Genomic DNA, 21,846 nt, shown 5'->3' with positions numbered 1-21,846 from the left:
TTTAAGGGATTCTTTATGAGTTTTTTCTTTATAATTTAATCATCCACTTATCCTTTATCTTTGTGCTCTTCTAATTGACATTCAAATTTTCCATTTTTCCAAATTTGACAGTAAGATTTTCAAAAGCAGTGATGATTTAGAATCTGATAAGCTTGAGAAAGGAATCAAAGAGTGCATTAGGGATATTATACAGAGAAGAGAAACCTCGACACCAGGAGAAGGCGGTTTCCTAGAAAAACTCATGCAGGCTAAGTGGATGACAGAAGACGACATTATCGATGAATGCAAAACATTCTACTTTGCAGGACATGAAACAACTACTTCTTTACTTTCATGGACCATGCTTCTTCTAGCCACCCATCAAGAATGGCAACACAAAGCCAGAGAAGAAGTTCTCCAAATTTTCGGCCAAAACAATCCAAACTCAGCAGGAATTCCAAGACTAAAGATTGTAAGTCCTCATTCCTCAATCACAACCACCCACAAAGATAGATCATGGAAAATGTTTTGTTTAAGAGACCAATGGTCTCATGTTCAATTTTCACTAACATATGATTTATTGATTGTTCTCATTTAGATGAACATGATTATAGAGGAATCCTTGAGACTATACCCGCCAATTCCTAATATAAAACGAAGAGTCACTAAAGAAGTTCGACTTGGAAACATGATTCTCCCGCCTAAACTCGAGTTATACATATCCCCACTTGCACTTCACCATGATCCCAATATCTGGGGTGAAGATGTTCACCAGTTCAAGCCAGAGAGGTTCGCTAAAGGAGTCGCGAATGCTACTATCACCAAAACTCAGGCTGCATTTTTGCCTTTTGGATTTGGACCAAGGACTTGTGTTGGCTTGAACTTTGCTATTGTTGAATCAAAAATTGCTCTCGCCATGATTTTACAACGTTTTGTGTTCACTCTGTCTCCTACTTACGTTCACTTGCCCGTTCAGATTTTTTCGATTAGGCCTCTGCATGGAATTCATATTGTTCTTCAGACGGTTTGAGCATGGAATAAAACGTTGATGTCACTCTTCTTTTTTCTGTAAAGTTTGTTTACTCTTTGGTTTCTTTGGTTTCTGCAGTAAGAAGTATCTCCATTGCATAAATAAAATAAAATGAGGAGATATTTGTATTTAAGTTCTAAAAGATTGTGTCAATTTATTCACTTTTATCAATTTTCCTTAAAGTGTACCAACCACCTACCTCAACATGGTTTAAGGTTAAGATATTTTTCATCATCATAAGATTAGTTCGATGTTACCCGTACATGCAGTACCTTTATCCATTAAGAAAGCGGCACATATATAAAGAGAAAAAAAAATCAATAAACAAGGAGGCTAATGTTTCACTTTTATGTATAAGTGTCATTTTATGAGTGAAATACAGACACTACCTATATGGAAAGTATCGAAATAATAATAATCATCATAGGTGGATGACAATTTCATTCTAATTCTAAGGAGGTTCAACAATAAGAAGCATCAACCTCTCTATGAAAATTCAAGTAGATAGATAGAGTTTGAACTTTTAGATGATGTTTTAAGTGGAAATCAATTTATTTATTTATATTTTTTCTTCATATATATATATATATATATATATATATATATATATATATATATATATATATATATATGAAGAAAAAATATAAATAAATAAATAAACTAAGATAGATAATTTATATATCTTCAAACCAACTATATAATAATATTATTTAATTTTAAAAAAAATTGTTTTATAAATCATTTTGGGTTAGACTAAAGTTAAATATTATGAGTTTTGCATCTATAAATTCAAATGAGAAATGCATGTTGGTAGTTTTGTTTCTATCGAAGAGATGAATGCGACAATAATGGATTGTGGTAGTGATAAATCCCTCGAGATTGACGGTTTTACTTTAGGTGTTTTTCAAAGGCTTGAAAGTTCCTTAAGGTTGATATTATGGTGGTTATGAATCATTTCTACCGATTTTCATCTTTTAAGAAAAGTTAGAATTCTACGTTGATTGTCATAATTCGTAAGGTAAGCGGAAGTATCGACGTGAAGAATTTTCGACCCATCAATTTGGTTACATTATGTTATAAGGTTATCTCAAAATGTTTGACAAACAAAATGCGTTGAGTTTGGGTACAATTATCTTTGACAATCAGATGATTTTCATCAAAGGCCGTCAAATTTTCGATGCGACATTAATCATCAATGAGTGTATTGATTCAGTTAACTCTAGAGGCAATAAATGTGCTTTTGTCAAACTCGATGTCGAGAATGTATATGATCATGTTAATTGAGAGTTCCTTTTTGATATTATGGATAGAATGAGTATGGGGGAGAAATTGATCGGATGTAATAGATTTTGTGTATCGACGACAAAATTCTCTATTATTGTGAATGCGAACTTTTATGGTTTCTTTAAGAGTTAAAGGGTTTAAGAAAAGGGGACCCGATTTCCCCTTTCTTATTTGTTATTATTATGGAAGGCCTTTATAGAATGACGTCGTTTGTCGAAAATGTGAGTTTATTTCGTGAGGTGGAGTGTGGTACGAGACGATCTCCGTTATCTATGTCTCACTTATTATTTGCAGATGACACTCTTAACATGATTCATGCTACTAAGAGAAATGGAAAACACCTTCGTGATATTCTTTGGTTTTAGAGCGTGTGTTGAGACAATGTGTCAATTTGGGTAAGTCTGATATCTTTTTTTTAATTTAGTTTCGTCTAGGAGAAAAATTAGATTGTCATGTATTTTGGGATTTAAAATTGAGATTTTTCCGTTTACATATCTCAGGCTCCCTTTAGGTGTTAAAACTAGCTTCAAAGCTTCTTGGGACTCGATCATCAATAAGATGGAGATAAAGCTTTCCATTTGAAAAAGTAAGATGATTTTTAAAGGAGGTCGTTTACTTTTAGTCTTTATCAAAAGCGCTCTTTCTTCAATACGAACTTATATGATGTATTTATTTGTCTCCCAAAGTGTATGGTGGTAAAGATGGAGAAAATTATGTGTAAATTCTTTTAAAATCGTCTGATTTCTTATTTAGTGAGTTGTGATAAAGTTAAATTAATAAAAGAGCAGGGGGACTGAGAATCCACGATCTTGTTTTTTTTAATAAAGTCTTATTATCCAAATGGTGTAGTAGATTTGAATCTGAGCAAAAGAATATTTGAGCTAAATTGATTAAATGTAAATATGGTCAATATAAGTTTGGTTGGTTCATCAAGAATTCTTATAGACCTGTGGGATACAACATTTGGGGTAGTATTTATGCCATGTGAAATGTTTATTGGGAACATTCAATTTTTATTTTGGGTGATGGAAATTCAATTAGTTTTTAGAACGACACTTGGTGTGGTGGTAATGTTTGGCGAATGTTCTCTCCGAGCCTACCTTTATTTTTATCTATAGAGATTAATCGGTCAAAGATATTTTGACATTCAGTATAGATTTTTGTTCATAGTTAGAAATAACTAATTAAACCCGAGAAATTTGACATTCAGTATAGATTTTTGTTCATAGTTAGAAATAACTAATTAAACTCGTTTTCTCGGGATTATATGCGGTACGCGTGATCTAAATAACTTTCATTTGAGACATATTTATATTTATATATTTTGAGAAAAGAAAAAAAAATGTTCAAAAGAGATTTGATATATTTACATATTAGCTAGCCGCCTCTCTCATTTCTTAACGTTTGTAGCTTGAGCAAGAGCTTTCTTCGCGGATGTCTGAACTGTGAATTTCACACGATCAACTGTAGATAGATTCTCCAAGAAGACGATTCAATTCACGCTCCCATCTCCATGGGCCAAGTTCAGAGCGACACGGCAAATGGGTCCGACGTCGCTACTCAGCGCTCAGGAAATTCCTCTTCATCTTCCTCTTCTTCTGATAAGCCACCGCCCCAACCTTCTCTCGATTCTTTACTTGCAGGTTCGTTCATTTCTCTCACCCTATATTTCTTAAATTGACTTCTTCAGAGTATATCCTGTTGACAGAAGAAGGAGAGCCAGAAAGTTTTCAGGAGGCACAAGCTCATAAAGACAAAGTTAAGTGGCAGGATGCAATGAAAGACGAGATGAAGTCATTGCAAGAAAATGACACATATGAGCTTGTGGAGCTTCCTAAGGGCAGAAAGGCCTTGAGAAATAAATGGGTGTTCAAGCTAAAGAGAGATGAAAATGGAGAACTTATGAAGTACAAAGCCCGACTAGTTGTAAAGGGTTTTGGACAGAAACAGGGCATCGACTTTGAGGAAATTTTCTCACCAGTGGTAAAGATGACTTCCATTCGTGCAGTGTTAGGTCTAGTATCTGGCCTAGATCTTGAACTTGAACAACTTGATGTAAAAACTGCATTCCTTCATGGTAACCTTGAAGAAGAGATCTATATGGTGCAACCAGAGGGATTTGAAGTGAAAGAAAAAGAAAACATGGTTTGCAAATTGAAGAAGAGTCTATATGGTTTGAAACAAGCCCCGAGATAGTGGTACAAGAAATTTGACTCCTTTATGATGAGTCATGGGTACCAGAAAACCAAGGCAGATCCATGTGTTTTCTTCAAAAGATTTCATAATGGAAAATTTATAATCCTTTTACTTTATGTTGATGATATGTTGATTGCAGGACATGATGCTCTGTTTATAGCTATGTTGAAGAAAGAGATGTCCAAGACATTTGAAATGAAAGACATGGGTCAAGCACGTCAGATATTGGGCATGAAGATTACTCGTGACAGAAAGGCTAAGAGACTTTGGTTGTCACAAGAGAAGTACATTGAAAGGGTGCTTGAAAGATTCAACATGCAAGGAGCAAAGAAAGTAAGTTGTCCACTTCCTAGCCATTTGAAATTGAGCAAGAAGTTGTGTCCATCAAGAGAAAAAGAAAAGGATGAAATGTCAAGTGTGCCATACTCCTCAGCTGTAGGGAGTTTGATGTATGCAATGGTTTGCACTAGGCCAGATATAGCTTATGCAGTCGGTGTGGTAAGCAGATTCCTTTCTAATCCAGGAAAACAACATTGGGAAGCAGTGAAATAGATTCTTAGATATCTAAGAGGCACTTCCAATTTGTGTTTGAGTTTTGGAAATGGTGAACATGTGCTAGAAGGTTACACTGATGCTGATATGGCTGGAGATCTAGATCACAGAAAATCCACTTCGGGTTATGTGTTTATTTTGCAGGGGGGCCGTGTCATGGCAATCCAAATTGCAGAAATGTGTGGCTTTATCAACAACAGAAGCATAATACATTGCAGCAACTGAAGCTGGTAAGGAGTTATTGTGGATGATTAGATTTCTCCTAGAGCTTGGTATGCAACAAGAAGATGCAATTGTTTTCTGTGATAGCCAGAGTGCCATAGATTTGAGCAAGAATGCTACATATCATTTCAGAACTAAGCATATTGATGTGAGTTTTCATTGGTTAAGAGATGTAATAGAAAACCAGCAGATGAAGTTGAAGAAAATTCACACGGATAAGAACCCGTCAGACATGTTTACGAAGATTGTTCCAAAAGACAAGCTCGAGCTCTGTTGTCGGCTTGTCGGCATGAATACCAAGTGATGACTTGAAGATCGGTGTACCTCTCTCCGTGGGCTGGAGGGGGAGATTGTTGGGTCTTTGGGTCCAGCCCAATTAGGCATTTAATAAAACAAGCAAAACCCTAAGAATGCTGCTCATTCTATCACTTCTAGAGAGAGAAGCCATTCTGCAAAGAAGAGAAGAAACAAAGAAGAAGAAACAGAGGAAGAAGAAGAGAAAGAGGCAGTGGATCTCTTACATTTTCACCTTCAGGTTTCAATCTCTTGTTATCTTATATCTAGACTAGCTTAAGTCTGGATGAATCTGGTTTTCTCTGTTTGTATGCCTCAACTTTGGGTTTAAAGTTGAAAAGAACATTTGTATTTGTTTCTTGCTGATTAGTGAAATTTGCTGGTTGGCCCCGTGGTTTTTTTACCCTCCAGGTTGAGAGGGTTTTCCACGTAAATCTGGTGTTGTTTTGTTCTGTGTTTGATCTTCTGTTTTAGACTTAGATAACCTGTGCATTTACCCATCTCACATTGCTAGATTACAGTATAAAAGTAATCTTCATTTCAAAATTCCCAACAGGTTACACTACTACAAAAATCAACAAACTGAACCATTAATTCGTCTTAATGATTTCACAATTTGACAATCATCGTTATTCAATTCGATCTAGTATTGGCATTTTTTTTTCAATGTTCTCTTATAATTATACATATTAGTAACGTTAGTGTAAATATGCATACTTTTAATACTACAATGAAGCTTGATTTAGATATATATTTGTATTGCAATGTTATATTATATTTATGAGAGATGATTGAAAGAGTGAATTATCTGTTCTAATTGTTGAAAATTTTTTTTTTTTTCTCTTTTCTCACTTTTTATTCATTTTTTATTCAGTAATGGGGTGACATCTTATTATCTCTATCAAATTTATTTCCCCCATCACTCATTTATATTTATTTAAAAAAATGTACAATTATATAAATTAATTTAATTTTTTAATAAAAGATAAATATAAAGATATAAATAAAATGATTTCAATAAAAAAACAAAAATATTAAAATATAGATATAAATATATATTTTGTGAGAATATTGTACACATAGATATAAAAATTAAAAATAAGGAAAATATATATATATATAAATATAAATAAATAAATGAAGATAGAGAATTTATATATCTTCGAACCAACTATATAATAATATTATTTAATTTTAAAAAAATTGTTTTATAAATTATTTTGAGTTAGACTAAAACTAAATAATATGAGTTTTGCATCTATAAATTCAAATGAGAAATACATGTTGGAAGTTTCGTTTTATATCGAGGAGGTGAATGCGAGTAGTAGTGATTAGTCCCCGAGATCGATGGTTTTACTTTAGGTGTTTTTCAAAGGTTTGAAAGTTCCTTAAGGCTGATATTATGGTGGTTATGAATCATTTCTATCGATTTTCATCTTTTGAGAAAAGTTAGAATTCTACGCTGATTGTCATAATTCGTAAGGCAAGCGGAAATATCGACGTGAAGAATTTTCTACGTCCATCAATTTGGTTACATTGTGTTATTAGATTATCTCGAAATGTTTGGTAAACAAAATGCGTTGAGTTTGAGCACACAATTATCTTTGACAATCAGATGACTTTCATCAAAGGCCGTCAAATTTTCGATGCGACATTAATCATCAATGAGTGTATTGATTCGGTTAACTCCAGGGGCGATAAATGTGCTTTTTTCAAACTCGATGTCGAGAATGTATATGATCATGTTAATTGAGAGTTCCTTTTTGATATTATGGGTAGAATGAGTATGGGGGAGAAATTGATCGGATGTAATAGATTATGTGTATCGACGACAAAATTCTCTATTATTGTGAATGAGAACTCTCATGGCTTCTTTAAGAGTTCAAGGGTTTAAGAAAAGGGGACCATATTTCCCCTTTCTTATTTGTTATTATTATTGAAGGCCTTTATAGAATGATGTCGTTTGTCGAAAATGTGAGTTTGTTTCGTGGGGTGGAGTGTGGTACAAGACAATCTCCTTTATCTATGTCTCACTTATTATTTGCAGATGACACTCTTAGAATGATTCATGCTATTAAGAGAAATGACAAACACCTTCGTGATATTCTTTGGTTTTAGAGCGTGTTTGAGACTATATGTTAATTTGGGTAAGTCTGATATCTTTTTTTTAATTTAGTTTCGTCTAGGAGAAAAATTAGATTGTCATGTATTTTGGGATTTAAAATTAAGGTTTTTCTGTTTACATATATCTCAGGCTCCCTTTAGGTGTTAAAACTAGCTTCAAAGCTTCTTGGGACTCGATCATCAATAAGATGGAGATAAAGCTTTCCATTTGAAAAAGTAAGATGATTTTTAAGGGAGCTCGTTTACTTTTAGTCTTTATCAAAAGCGCTCTTTCTTCAATACGAACTTATATGATGTATTTATTTGTCTCCCAAAGTGTATGGTGGTAAAGATGAAGAAAATTATGTGTAAATTCTTTTAGGAATCGTCTGATTCCTTATTTAGTGAGTTGTGATAAAGTTAAATTAATAAAAGAGCACGAGGACTGAGAATCCACGATCTTGTTTTTTAATAAAGTCTTATTATCCAAATGGTGTAGTAGATTTGAATCTGAGCAAAAGAATATTTGAGCTAAATTGATTAAATGTAAATATGGTCAATATAAGTTTGGTTGGTTCATCAAGAATTCTTATAGACCCGTGGGATGCAACATTTGGGGTAGTATTTATGCCATGTTTAATGTTTATCGGGAACATTCAATTTTTATTGTGGGTAATGAAAATTCGATTAGTTTTTAGAACGACACTTGGTGTGGTGATAATGTTTGGCGAATGTTTTCTCCGAGTCTACCTCTATTTCTATCTATAGTCAAAGATATTTTGACATTCGGTATAGATTTTTGTTCATAGTTAGAAATAAGTGATTAAACTCGTTTTCTCGGGATTATATGCGATACGCGTGATCTAAATAACTTTCATTTGAGCCATATTTATATTTATATATTTTGAGAAAAGAAAAGAAATGTGCAAAAGAGATTTGATATATTTAGCTAGCCGCCTCTCTCATTTCTTAACGTTTGTAGCTTGAGCAAAAGCTTTCTTCGCGCATGTCTGAACTGTGAATTGCACACGATCAACTGTAGATAGATTCTCCAAGAAGACGATTCAATTCACGCTCCCATCTCCATGGGCCAAGTTCAGAGCGACACGGCAAATGGCTCCGACGTCGCTACTCAGCGCTCAGGAAATTCCTCTTCATCTCCCTCTTCTTCTGATAAGCCACCGCCCCAACCTTCTCTCGATTCTTTACTTGCAGGTTCGTTAATTTCTCTCACCCTATATTTCTTTCTGTTAGTATTTCCTTTTTCTTTCAAGTACGACACAAATTCGATTACCCGATCCTTCTTGCCCATATTGCAATAGTTTGGATCACTATGTATCTTAAATTGACTTCATTGCTTTGTCCAATCTACTATTTTCAGTATTTCTTTCAGATTATAGATACCTGATTCAATGAAAAACTAAGCCCTGCATCAACTAGGTCATTGACTTATATGTACAGGGTAGAATTTATGTCATTGATTAAGTGATTGACTCATGATCCTTTCTATTTGGGAGAATTTGGATAGATTACTTTTCAGAGTTTCATATACATTCTTTTCTTGTTCCTCATCTAGGAGAGTGTTACAAATGTTGGGTTAGATTACTAGATATGATAAAGGAGTGAGATCTAATAATGACTAAAGACAAGAATAGTTCTTGAAGATAGAATATGCAATTGATCATGTGTATGAATTAGTTCCTCATTCCCTAATTGTTCCATATAATCTGAGTACTTGAATAGAGTTTCAAAGAATGGTCAATTGAAATGGGGAAAGAAGGAACTGAAATGCAAATTGTGCATAATCATTCACTAATTTACTGTTTGAGGTTTACAATTCTTTCACTGTTTGGCCTCACAGAAGCTGCAGCATTTGGCGACAGTGAAAATGATGAGGTTTGTTGGAACCCGACTTTACATACATACATACATTCATTTCGATAACCCATTAGTGTGAAATCATGTCTTCATCTTCAATTTTCAGTCTATTGATGCAAAAGCTCAGAAAGCACTTGAATGTCCTTGTATAGCTCATTTGAGGAATGGGCCATGTGGTAACCAATTTTCTGCTGCCTTCCTTTGCTTTCTGAAGAGCACTGCTGAAGAAAAGGTAAAAATTTTCTCACCACGATATAGGGTTATTTGGAAATAACCTGATTTATTTGAAAGAAAACTTGTTTAATGTAAAAAGCGATTCATAATGAGATTGATGAATTGAGGTAGTGATAGTTGATGAAATAATCTATACATCAAACAAGATCTAAATCCAAAAATACACATGTTTGCTTCTTTGTAGGGCTCGGATTGTGTGCACCCATTTGTGGCTTTGCAGAGTTGTATAAAAGCAAATCCTGGTGCATTTTCGAAAGAAGTTCTTGATGACAAAGAAGAAGAAAAAACAAAGACAGGAGAAGAAGAACCTGCTAAGGTGCCCAAAAGGATACTCCCGCCAATCTGGTCAGTTGAATCGAGAAAATCGAAAGCCACTAAGCCACTTAACGATTGATTCATTTTGATTCTCCATTAATCAATGTTTAATTCTTTACAACCTAGACTTAATCTGGTATTTGCAACCAGATATGCCTTAATTCTCATATCAGATTCTGGCTAATCCTAGATACTCTATTAGCAAGTTTTTTTAAATACTTGTTTTTTTTTTAATCGGGAATGCTTTGGTTCATATCAAATTTGAGATAATTGTGTAACTTTTTTTGGGTTTAAATTATTGCTTTAAAATAATGTGGGTATTAATCTTAATGTAAAAAAGGACTGTTAATTTATAGTTTGAAATATTTATAAGCTTACAAACTATAGATGAAAAAAAGAGTTTCTATATATTCTAAGGAATGACATCCTTGCAAATAGATAATACTGTTCTATGGATTGTAAAATGTTGGTAATTTCTCGAATGTTTTTTTGGTTGAGAAAACGATTTGTGAAAACTGAACCAAACATTTTCATAGAGTATACTACCTCTATTAAACTGACCAATTTATAAGCATACTGTCGTTAATTTGGTTAATTCGATTATTTATCGGTTCAATTTAAATGATTCCATACATTTTGTTTGTTTGTTAAATCTACAAAATTAAAATATAAATTTTTTAAAATTGTTGAAGTTCAACACTATCATTCCAATTAAAGATGCTATAAATTAAAATATAGAATAAATTTTAATTAATATATATATATTAATAATTTGATAATAAAAAAATCGATAGTTGATTAGATCATTCATTTATTCAAATAAATCCCACTAAACAGTTAATAATATATTATAAATGATTGTAAACTTGATTATCCAATAAAAAAAAAAAAAAAAAAAAAGTCAGTTATTGGGTTTGGTTAGGGCGTCTCTAACCGGACTGAAAACGCAAAATGGAGTTCCAATTTTTCTCCAACCGAACGGCAAACGGCTCCTGCAAAATGAGAATGCAATCTCTCTCCAGACAGAAACGCACATGCGTATTTGCTGTTCATCCGGCATATTTTTTTTTTTAAATTTTAAGTCCTTCAAATATATAAACATTTTAATTTTAATTTAAATATTAAACTTGTTTATATAAATTATTTGGTCCTTTAATTTTTTATTTTAAGATAAAAAATTATAATATTTTTTAAATATATAATTAAATCATTAAATTGTAATATATTTGAAATTTTATTTAATTTATTTTATATTTATATTTTATTATATATTTTTACGTTATATTTTATAACTTAAATTTTATAAATTATAAATTTATAATTTTAAACCATACGAATAAACTTAGAAAATACATTAAAAAAAATTATCGTGAAAAGATATATAATTAATTTTATTAAATGAAAGAGAAAAGATTAGGGTTAAATATGTAAAGTTGGTAAATATATAGATAATATTAATAAAGTTAAAAAGTTATGGTAAGAAAGGAATATTCTAAGAATATTTTTTTTAGTTTGGAAATGAGTTTTGGGTTGGAGATGAATTAGTGTTTGATGTGATGTTTACTGCATTTTGGGTTTGAGAATGAGTTTGTGGATTGGAAATGTTTGGTTATTTTTCGGTTCCATTTTAGAGATTAGATCAATTTTTCTTACCTGTTTAATTAAATCTATAAAATCAAAATATATAATTAGATTAGTTTAACTAACTTATATTCTAATAAAGGTTGCTATAATTAAAGTGATACTATATAATAAATTTTGATTTAAATATATTGAGATTGGGATGAATATGTTAATATTTTTGATTAGTGATGAATATGTTATTAACAAGTCCTAATTGAATTAAGGATTAATTCTTTGTTAAAAAATTAATATGGAAAAAGAAAATTCAAAACAAAAGGAGTTAATCATGATTGAAGAATGAAAATGTAACAATTTGGAGAAATCACAACAATAAGGAGAAAATCAATAAAGAATTGGGAAAAATAATTTAAATTTATGGTTGCTTAATTTAGTGACATACAAAACTGAAAATTTTCAAATTAGGTGGTAATAATTATATATATATTATTTGATTTATCCTAAATCTCTAATTTTTTGGACTTTAGTTATTTAATGGAAGCTAAAATGAATCAAGAATATATATACTTGAAATCTGAAGTGGGTTGAGAGATATTTATTTTTTAAATGAGATTGTCCAAAAACAAATTTCTATATCTCGGTGTATAATTTTGTAATTGATTATAATAAAAGTTGTTTTGTAACCGATTTTTTAAACCACTCTAAAAAGATTTTTATTGATATTTCTTTTTTGGTTCACTTATTCTACTTTGAAAGCATTATCTATTCGAAGATTTGATTAATTGTATAGTGAGTTATTAGTCTATAATGTCTAAATTTAATTTTGTCTCATGAGTTATCCATTGTCTACATGTCTAAATTTAATTTTGTATCAAAATATAGGACTTGATTGTTTTGGAGTGTAATTCTTAGTTTTATTTTTAAATATGAAAGTATATTAATTTTTTTGTGATTATAATTTTATACGTTTTTTAGTTTGATTGCAAGACTATGGACTAAAAATGTAAATTGTTTTTATAAATGCTTTATTTGATTATCAATGTTTATAGGTTAGGTTTAAACAAAAAATTTATATTCTTAACAGTTAAACAAATTATTTCAATTACCAAATATTAAATATATATATATATATATTATTAATATTTTATTTTATACTAACAATATTTTCTAATATTTATAATAATACATAAATTTTAATTAATATATAAATAAAATTTATTTATATAAATAAAGTATAAAAAATTATATATAAAATAATGTAAATCATATTATAATATTTTTTATTTTAAAATTATATTTATGTAATAATTATACATTATTTTTTTATTTATTTCAATATAATTAATAATACAAATTACTTATAAGGGTAAAATATAAAAATTAAAATAATATTAGTGTTTTATATTTCTTAATTTTAAACTATTTCAAAAATTTATAAAAATATATAAATTAATATTAATAAACAAGTTACAATAGTTACAATATTTAAATAAAGAATTTGATATATTATTTTTATACGCATTAATATTCTATAATCGTAATCTCGGGTGTCTATTCAGATATGTGTTTATCACGTTTTTGTATTTTGTTCTTATTTATATTTTTATTTTTTTTATATTCTCATAAAACTAGGCTGAAGTCTATTAAATTAGATTTTCATATTTTTTTATATAATTAATTTTTTATGAATTTGTTTTTTTGTTGCATGTGATGAAAAATTTAATGGGAATTACAAGTGAGTTATTACTTTGCCTACAAAGAGGAGATCAAAATATAGTTCAAACCATGTCATTGATTGCGGTTCGAAAAATCAATTACAAAAATTTAGAGAAGATGGATGACATGATATTTTGGACAAAGTTAACAGTTTTTGTCAATTACACTCGATCTCAATACTTGATATGAATGAACATATGATAATTGATAGCAATGGTAGGCGAAGAAGAAAAGAGAAACTCATCACTAATTTTCATCATTATCGTGTGGAAATCTTTTGTCATGTATAATAAATATTTTTTTTTATCTATTAATAGTTATTATTTATTATCTATTATCTATTAATAGTTATTATTTATTATTTAATGTTAGGTTGTTGACTTGATTATGCAAGAAATGAATAATCGTTTTTCAGAAGTTAATACAGAATTACTTGGCTGCATATCATGTCTTCATCCCAGAAATTCATTCTCCCAATTTGATATTCGCAAACTCATTCGTCTTGCCAAACTTTATTCCGAAGATTTCACATGCATTGATTATTTATTTTTGGAACAACAACTTCGGGCATACTTATTTAATTTGCGGGATGATCCTCAATTTTCTTCAATTGAAGACTTGAGAATTTTTTCTCAGAAATTGGTTGCAACAGAAAAAATATATAGTCTTTCCATTGGTTTATCGATTGATAGAGTTGACTTTAGTTTTACCAGTTGCAACTGAATCCGTTGAAAGAGTTTTTTCTGCAATGAAGACCGTGAAAACTGATTTGTGTAATCGAATGGGAGATGAATGGATGAATGATAATTTAGTTGTATATGTTGAGAAATATATTTTCTCAACAATTGAAAATGAGGCAATATTGCAATATTTTCAACAAATGAAATCTCGTAAAATAAACTTGTCTTCTTTTGTACCGACTCATGGACAAGAATAATTTAATAATTGTGCTTATTAGTATTTTATAATTGTGTTTGTTAGTATTTTTATGTAATTACCAAGTAAAATTTTAATCGCCAAAAAAATGTTACGTTATCATGTATTTGGCCACTATGTATTTGGCCCCCGAGAAAACATTTTTGAGTCCGCCGCGGTATATATATGTATATATATTTTAAATAACACACGACCAAACTAATACATGACTTCACCTTGAGCTTGTTTGAGGAAGGGGTTATTTGGATAAATCTTGGGTTTTGTCCAAATAACCCTTATATGATGGAATTGATAAAAAACCAGGTTTTTTAAAATTTATACCAATTTTACCCTTTATATATATATATATATATATATAATATTTTGTAAATGACATAATTTAATTTATATAAATTAAATAAAATTTTAAAATATAATAAAATAAATATTAAATTTTTTTAAATATTTTAATATGATTATTAATAAAAAAAACTCTATTTATTTATATATTATAATTAATAATACTTTTTTAAAATAAAATAATTTTATTTATATTAAATTAAATTTTGAAATATAATAAAATAAATATTAAAAAACTATACATATATTAATATTAACTTTTATTAATAAAAAATAAAATTTTAATATATATATATTATAATTAATAATACTTTTTTTTAAATGAAATAATTTAATTTCTATTAAATTAAATTTTAAAATATAATAAAATAAATATTAAAAACTATACATATATTAGTATTAACTTTTATTAATATAAAAATAAAATTTTAAATAAATATTAATTTTATAAATTATTACTATTAAAATTTAAATATTATATGAGATAATATAATATGTTATAGTTTTATTTATATTATAAATTTATTTTAATTATTATAATTAATTAAAAAATAAATAAATAAAATAGTTTCAGTGGTTTATAATTATAATTTAAATGTCATTTAATTTTATTGTTATTATTTTCTTAAATTACATTATAATATTTTGATTTTATTAAATTAAAAAATATTAACTTAAATTAATTAATATATTTATTTAGAATGAGTTTATATATATAAAAATAGAATAAATATCTTTATAAATATTTAATTTATATGAGATATATTTATAAATTAATTAATATATGTTATTCAAATATATTAACTTTATTTTTTAGTATAATTATTTATTTATTTGAATTATTTAAATTTTAATAGGGTATGTTATAATTGAATTTAGATTGTGATTTTATTTTTATTTGAGATAATTAATAAAATTATTTAAAATGAAATAATTTTATAATTTAATTTATATTAAAATAATTAAAATATAAATAAATATTATATATATTAAAATAATTTATTATTATAATAAAAATAAATATTTAAGTAGAGGATAATTTGGATATTTTAATTAATAAAAGGATTGATTTGATTGATGATGGGATGATTGGGTTTTGGAATAAAACCTGGGTTTTATCCCAAAAACCCAAAGATCAAACGAGGCCCTTGTAACTTAGTGCAAATCCAAATATACTTTTATAAATTCTTTTAGGTAAATCTAATCAAAATGAATACAACAATGCACTAAATCCAATATTACTTTTATTCTTTTAGGTCTAACAAAATGAATGGTTAGAAATAGGGACGCAATGCACTAAATCCAAATATTCTTTTAAGTAAATCTAATCAAAATGAATGTGGATCTCAATATAATTCACTCATTTAAGAATATGTGATCCACTCATTTAAGAATATGTGATCTCCAATTAATTACATTTATTAAAGACAAACAATCTGATTCAAGGCTTAAGTTGGACTAAATCTATATATTTTTTTAATTAAAGTTTAATAGGACATTTTACATAATTTTATTCACATTTTATTCTAATTTTAATTTTTAATATTCTTAAAAATATTATTTCTTTATTTTCGTTGAAAAAATTCAGCGAAAGCAGGTCTGTCATCTTGTCTTCACGTCCCGAAACACACATTTTGGATCTCTAAACGCTCGTTTCGAGTCCCGAAAACGCTCATTTCGGGTCTTGAAAACGCTAATTTTGGGACAAATTTTTTGTCCCGAAATGACCGTTTCAAGACCCAAAAAAAGCGTTTCAGAACATTTTTAATTTTTTCTCTCCTACCATGAGCATTTTCGGACCTTTTTAAAAAAATTTCTATCCTACCCACGCGGCATACTTGTCGTTTAGTTTATCATTTTTCTAAAAAAATGTTATCTTCTTCAATGTCTTTAAACTTTTGTTTATTCTTCTTAAATTTCTAAATTAGAGAAGGATAACTCGATGAATACAAACATAAATACATTGTCATGATAATGAGATAAATCGTAAAATAAAAATCGGGTTAAGTAAAGTTATTACTATTATTGTAACAAACTAATATAATTTGTTCATCCACAAAACTAATTAAAACTAGTTTGACAATAAACTAAAAATGTAGGTTTAGGGTTTATATATTTATTAACTAAAAATGTTGTTATCAAACTTCACAATCTCAAGATTAAGAACAACAGATCGATCACGTTTCTTTAGGGTTTCGTTTACATTTCCAAATTTCCTTCTTTCTTCATACAAATATCACTTTCACTGCGATTTCCAATCTCCATAGCAACAATGCCGTCTTCTCCGGCAACCGTTGAGCAGAAATCCAATCACCAAGACCAATATCTCCACACTCTGCTCCAATCCGCCCGTCCTTTCCTCCGAGGAGAACTTGAATCCGTAGACGACAAACTTCCATCACTTGTCTCAGTTCTCCGATCAGTTGGCGCCGGAGAGTGTTGGCATAAACACGGAAGTTTTCTCGAACACCTTGTCGACATCTACAGGATTCTTAAACTATGGGGCGCGCAGGATTCGGTTTGTCTATGCGGTCTCTTCCATTCTGCATATTCTAATTCTTACGTTAACCTCGCGATCTTTGATCCAACTACTGGTCGTGATGTTGTTCGTGGACACGTTGGTGCAGAAGCTGAACGTCTTGTCTATCTGTTCTGTATTGTACCTCGACAACCTCTAATCCATGACGATTTGTTGTTCAAATATGCGGATTCTGAACTTATTGAGCATCTCAAACTGTCGGAGATTTCGGTGATGAATGCAAAGGAGAAGCGGTTGTTTGACGATGATGAACCGTGGAGGAAGAAGATCCAGTCTATCATACCGGACGATGGGGTTATAGTTAAGCATATCAAAACCGGTGAAGACGTTCGTGTCTCGAGAAGACTTGTAGCTATTTTTCTCTTGATGACCATGGCGGATTTCAGTGATCAACTCTTCGGATTTCAGGCAAGAAATTGATACTTAATAAGCAAAGAGGCAATACTTTGTTCATATTCTATTTTCCTTTTACAGGATGCTTTGTTCGAAAACACCAACGGTAGACTGGAATTTTCAGGAAATGACTGGGCTGCCGGAATATGGCCAGGAAATGGGAAACCAGGGCTATGGATGAATTCGGTATCCCGAATGGGAGCAATCTACAGTCTGCTGGTAAGAGAAGAAGAGATTTTCATCCAACAGAGGATGTGCAATTCAAATCAATCTGAAACAGAATCAATAAAAGACAGAGATGAAGAACTGAAGCTGGTAATCCCTCCAGTCTTCAATTACTGCACTAGAGTATTAGATTCAGAGGAGCAAATAGCTGGTAGGGAATTATACTGGGAAGCAGTCTGCAATGGTGGAAATGAGAAGAAGGAGAAGGTTGAAAGGCTGCTGCTTGATTCGATAGAGAAGAATCCATTTGTGGGAGAACCTCATGTGGTTCTGGGTCAAGTGTATGCAGGACAGGGGAGATTCGAGGAAGCAGAGATGGAGGCGGAGAAAGGAGTGAGGTTGATACTGGAATGGGGAAGCCCGTGGGATAAGAGGATGACTTGGGAAGGTTGGATTGCTTGGGCTAGAGTTGTTCTTATGAAGTCTAAAGACAAGTCTTGGCCAAACACTTCTTGGGGGATCCTTAATCTTGGTCTTGTCAAGTGAGTAAATTCAATTTCATGTCTTTCTTTTTCTTCTTTTTCAAGTTCTGTTTTCAACTAAAACCATCATCTAGAATTTCACTAATCCATAGTTGTAATAATCTGGATATATTTGGTTAAGTAATAAATTTGTGTAGATTGTGTGCCAATTGAGAGAAACTACCAATATTGTTTTGAGAACAAATATTTGCTAAAACAAAACAGCTAGTAACAAAACATAGAAAAGTCGCAACTCTAGCTGGTCTGTGATAGCCCATATATATCGATGTGGGAACAACGGTTAGTAAAGACACCTTGTTTGCGAGAATCTAGATGTCATAATCACATAGTTAGTTACTAAAGAACTTAGTCTAACAAGTTCATATATTACAATTCAATGTAGTAAAGGTTAAGAATGATGATTAAAAACTAATCAATTCTTATTGACAAACAACAAAACAGCTAAATGAGAGCAATGGTTTTATTTGAAAATATGTATCAACTAGATCTAGATTGTATCCAACCTTAGTATGTCTAATATTGATAGAATCTATCTTCTCCAGCTGAGATATAGTCTCTGATTGTGTTTGACAAGGTCTAAAATCTATCTGGAAGAGATTTTGGTGTTTTACATCATAGCAACTACACCAAATTGCTTATTTAGTTTAATCTTATTATAAAAGTTTCACATATTATTTCAATATCATAAAAGAAGCATATTTACTAAATAGTGTACTTATTCAAGATATAATTAGCTAAACAAGATAACAACATGTTAAGCTTTTGGATGAGGAAAAAGACGAATTGGAAGACCTTTCTCGGGGCTAAACCTAGCATCGACAATTAACTTCTCATTTGGAATTATCGTCTCCCATCTGAATCGCTTCACCAAACAATGCATGAAAATAAGTATTTCTATACGGGCATACTCTTTGCCAGGGCACATCCTCGGCCCACCACCAAAAGGGACAAAAGTGTTGGGTTGTAGCGGTTGCCCATCAAATCTCGAGGCATCAAATTCTTCGGGTTTAGGAAAATATTCCGCACTTTTATGTGTAGAGTTCGCACTCCAATATACCTGCATTTAATACAAGAAAAACATAGCTTTCAATAAGAAAAAAATGATTATTAAACTAGGTTAACATTCAAATCAATTTGAACCGCTCAATCGAGACATACCAACCCAATACAAATCGAAAAATATCTGATGGATGTAGAACCGGAATATATAGAGTCAGATATTCAACAAATTATCGAACCTACCAAAATATCAACCTACCAAAATATCAATCCGCCGAATATAGAGTCGGATCTTGATTGAGTGTAACAATTGTAGTAGTAGGGCAAAATTTAAATAAATCCGACCCAATTCATGATATCATTTGGAAACTTTTTAGTTTTCTTTCATAATATTATCTAATTTAAATCAATTTTCAAATCAATGTTTTCTTTTAGAAATTCAGATTCATAAATTATTTCTAAAAGAGACCATCTAAATAATGATAATTTCTCACCTTCCATCCCTTGGGTATTAAAAAGCCTTCATAGATGAAATCAGTCAAGGCCTCCCTAAAGGTGCCTTGAATAGGAGGGGCAAGCCTCATTGCTTCACATGCTACACTCCATGAATATTTCATCTTATTATTAACATCATTCCAAGTCAGCAATTCACCTAAACTCTTTGAATTTGCAATCTCCATTTGCTCTATTTATTTGCATAAAAAAAGAACTATATATTAATCATCAAAAATATTATTTAAATTAACATTAATCATGAATCATGATCCATACCTTTATAAACTCTTTCATAAACATCCGGGAGTTTGGCAAGGAACTTAACAATGGAAGAACATGCTGAGCTTACCGTGTCGCCGCCTATAATTAATCCCATGATCTTTTCCGCGATGTTATAGTCCGTCACAAAGTTTTCATCTCTAGTAAGCAACATGTGTGATAGTAAATCTTGCGTAAGGGATTTATATGTTCCTTGTTCTAAATCGGTCTTTCTTTGCTTTACGATCGTCGTAAATTCGTTAATGATGAAACGGGATGCTTTGATGGCACGGTTATACCTTGTGCATGGCAAGTCAATGGGCATCGAAACAGTCCCCCTCAAGACTTGCTCGAAAGGATCTGCGAGCTTTTCAACGAGCTCGGGATCATCAACGTTGATCAACAAGCGACAAGCCAACGCGAAGGAGTAGCTTGTTATAAGTGGAAACGCCGTGACTTGTTCCCTATTCTCCCAATGAGAAGCAAAATGTCGTTCCGCGATTATGTCCAAGAAGCCAATATAGGGTTCTAGAGTCTTTGGCGTTAAGAAATTGTTAAGCATCCTATTTAGTTTAAGGGATTCTTCGAAATTGGACGTAGAAGGTATTAACTTGGTGATTGTTTTTGGCCACCACAATTGGACAAGCTTATTTTCGTTCGAGAATACAAACTTATTGGCAGCTGCCCCACAGAAGACGGCGGCTGGGGATCCAGCCAAGTGTGATCTAAAGATGAGTGATCGATACTTCTTAATGTTATCGAATATGAATTTCTCGGGATGACCACTCCAACCAGCTGCCAAAAACTCTAGGGTTTGGCCAACAAAAGGCCATCCCGATGTGCCCGGGGGAAGCGACGACTTCCCTCGAGTGACCGCGTTCCAATGAGTTAAAACTTTCACCAAAATTATTGGGATGATCAAACAGAGAAGAACAACAAGAGAGGCATGGAAGAAGTACATGATGGAGATCAAAACTTTGTTAGCTATGTTTTGAGAGCTATTTGATCTTGTTTCCCTCCTATTTTAATAGATATTTGAAATGTGTTTTTATTAATATTTTAGTTTATAAAATATTTCAGTTGACTATATATGTATTGATCAATATTGCATGTGCTTGTCATTAATTAAGGATGTTCTTAGATTGGTTAGATTCACATTTTATAAATATGTATATAACTTTACTATATATATTATTATTCTATATATTTGTAAGGAGTCATTAGGTGTTCTAGTAGATTTTTATCCAAGACGGGTATCATTATGATGCCATGTGAATCTATTAATCTTATAAATAAATAAAAATAAAGATGAATTCCCAAACATTTTTATTTATTATTTAAAAATAATAAAAGGAACAGACTTTTTTTGGGTCAAATTTAGGACCTTACTTAAAGGGATCTTTTATAATCTTACACTTGAAGGGTTATTTCATCTTCTCCCTATATATTATCTATTCAATCAATTGAAAAAAACCCTAAAGTTAATTAAAAAAAAACTACTTAGAATTAGGTTATACTTACAACCAAACGAAGACTAATTTGTACAATTATTACCGTTAATAATGGATAAGTGAATAATTGCTAAAATGTTTGTACAAGATGCATATGATACTATCTGTTTTATGCCAATGATTTCTTAAGTAAGATGAAATATTTTTAACATTTTTCACATAAAGTTTAGAAGAATTTATTTGTTTACTCTCTTTAATAATTACAATTCCATAATTAGTTTGATTAAAGATATTTATGGCCCAATTGGATTGGTTTAAAGTCCATCCAATAAATCTCTCTCTAAA

At 30.5% G+C, this 21,846-nt stretch overlaps 4 protein-coding genes across 4 annotated transcripts; 3 read left to right on the top strand and 1 right to left on the bottom strand.

Moving 5' to 3' along the window:
- The first annotated feature begins 241 nt into the window (after positions 1 to 241).
- On the top strand, positions 242 to 1,009 carry LOC124913072 (cytochrome P450 CYP749A22-like). Its single transcript, XM_047453695.1, has 2 exons — positions 242 to 451; positions 578 to 1,009. Exons 1-2 carry the CDS (start codon positions 242 to 244, stop codon positions 1,007 to 1,009), a joined length of 642 nt encoding a protein of 213 aa, XP_047309651.1.
- Positions 1,010 to 9,626: 8,617 nt separating this feature from the next.
- On the top strand, positions 9,627 to 10,299 carry LOC124913070 (mitochondrial intermembrane space import and assembly protein 40 homolog; the record flags this gene model as incomplete). Its single annotated transcript, XM_047453694.1, has 2 exons — positions 9,627 to 9,770; positions 9,957 to 10,299. Coding segments are annotated over 2 exons (354 nt in total), but the record flags the coding sequence as incomplete, so codon positions are not given.
- Positions 10,300 to 16,872: 6,573 nt separating this feature from the next.
- On the top strand, positions 16,873 to 18,441 carry LOC124912595. Its single transcript, XM_047453240.1, has 2 exons — positions 16,873 to 17,606; positions 17,673 to 18,441. The coding sequence occupies exons 1-2, from the start codon at positions 16,932 to 16,934 to the stop codon at positions 18,300 to 18,302; spliced, it is 1,305 nt and encodes a 434-aa protein (XP_047309196.1). The 5' UTR covers positions 16,873 to 16,931; the 3' UTR covers positions 18,303 to 18,441.
- A 611-nt stretch (positions 18,442 to 19,052) lies between these two features.
- On the bottom strand, positions 19,053 to 21,011 carry LOC124913069 (beta-amyrin 28-monooxygenase-like). The gene is made up of 3 exons (XM_047453693.1): positions 20,069 to 21,011; positions 19,792 to 19,982; positions 19,053 to 19,355 (listed from the first exon to the last, which is right to left on the bottom strand). The coding sequence occupies exons 1-3, from the start codon at positions 21,009 to 21,011 to the stop codon at positions 19,053 to 19,055; spliced, it is 1,437 nt and encodes a 478-aa protein (XP_047309649.1).
- Between the last annotated feature and the right edge of the window lie 835 nt (positions 21,012 to 21,846).

Source organism: Impatiens glandulifera, chromosome 8 (genome assembly GCF_907164915.1).
Source record: "Impatiens glandulifera chromosome 8, dImpGla2.1, whole genome shotgun sequence".
NCBI lineage: Eukaryota > Viridiplantae > Streptophyta > Magnoliopsida > Ericales > Balsaminaceae > Impatiens > Impatiens glandulifera.
Note: the sequence above shows the minus strand (reverse complement) of the source record. Positions and strands in the feature narration are given on the sequence as shown.